Source organism: Sphaeroforma arctica (assembly GCF_001186125.1).
Source record: "Sphaeroforma arctica JP610 unplaced genomic scaffold supercont1.12888, whole genome shotgun sequence".
In the NCBI taxonomy this organism is placed as follows: domain Eukaryota; class Ichthyosporea; order Ichthyophonida; genus Sphaeroforma; species Sphaeroforma arctica.
Genome location: NW_014027670.1, coordinates 1 through 697, shown reverse-complemented (window position 1 = coordinate 697; position 697 = coordinate 1). Strand labels below are relative to the sequence as shown.

The following is a 697-nucleotide window of genomic DNA, read 5'->3' as shown; positions in this document are numbered from 1 at the left end:
TATAGACACACACACACACACACGGAGTGTCTCTGCGTAGATGTGACACCATACGAAACATATGGTCGCGCACTGCATAGCACTACTCATAACTCCGAATCTGGATCTGGATTTTCTGTGTGTGTGACAATCTTTCGGAAATAGGTGATTCAATGATCATTTACTTCGCTCAGGACATTCGGAGTCCTATCCTACCGTTCAGGTACTCCTTTCAGGACATTTGTGGCCCTACCCTACCGTTCAGGTACCCCTTTCAAGACATTTGAGGCCCTGCCCTACCGTGAAGGTCAGGTGCACTTCCCCAATTCCATAGCTCCGCAGCCGAGCATAAGCGACAAAGACTGATGTCTGGTTGTCTCTCTCTAGAACCTGAGCGATCTACCAGTACTCACGCACGCACACACACTCATACACGCTCGACTGCTTCTGCATAACGCTGATAGGTCACTAACTTGTTTTATGCTCTTGGTTTACGGTGTGGTGTTTAGATCCAATCCACAGCTCAAAAGGCGGGTGTGACTAAGCCTCGAGTGGCAGTGGTTGATCACGGAAGCCCTCTCAAGGAAGTGCATGAGGTCAGGTAGGGTCGCACTGTGAGTGTCTTGATGTCACCGATTATTGGTAGAGAAATAGGGATAGGGTGACTTGCAGTCGCTGTACAGACTGAGTGATTGTGTTACATACGTACATAAGATAT

General features: G+C 48.4%; 1 protein-coding gene across 1 annotated transcript; it reads left to right on the top strand.

Moving 5' to 3' along the window:
• Nucleotides 1–173: 173 nt before the first annotated feature.
• SARC_17943 (hypothetical protein) lies at nt 174–345 on the top strand (the record flags this gene model as incomplete). Its single annotated transcript, XM_014287973.1, has 1 exon — nt 174–345. A coding segment is annotated over one exon (172 nt), but the record flags the coding sequence as incomplete, so codon positions are not given.
• Between the last annotated feature and the right edge of the window lie 352 nt (nt 346–697).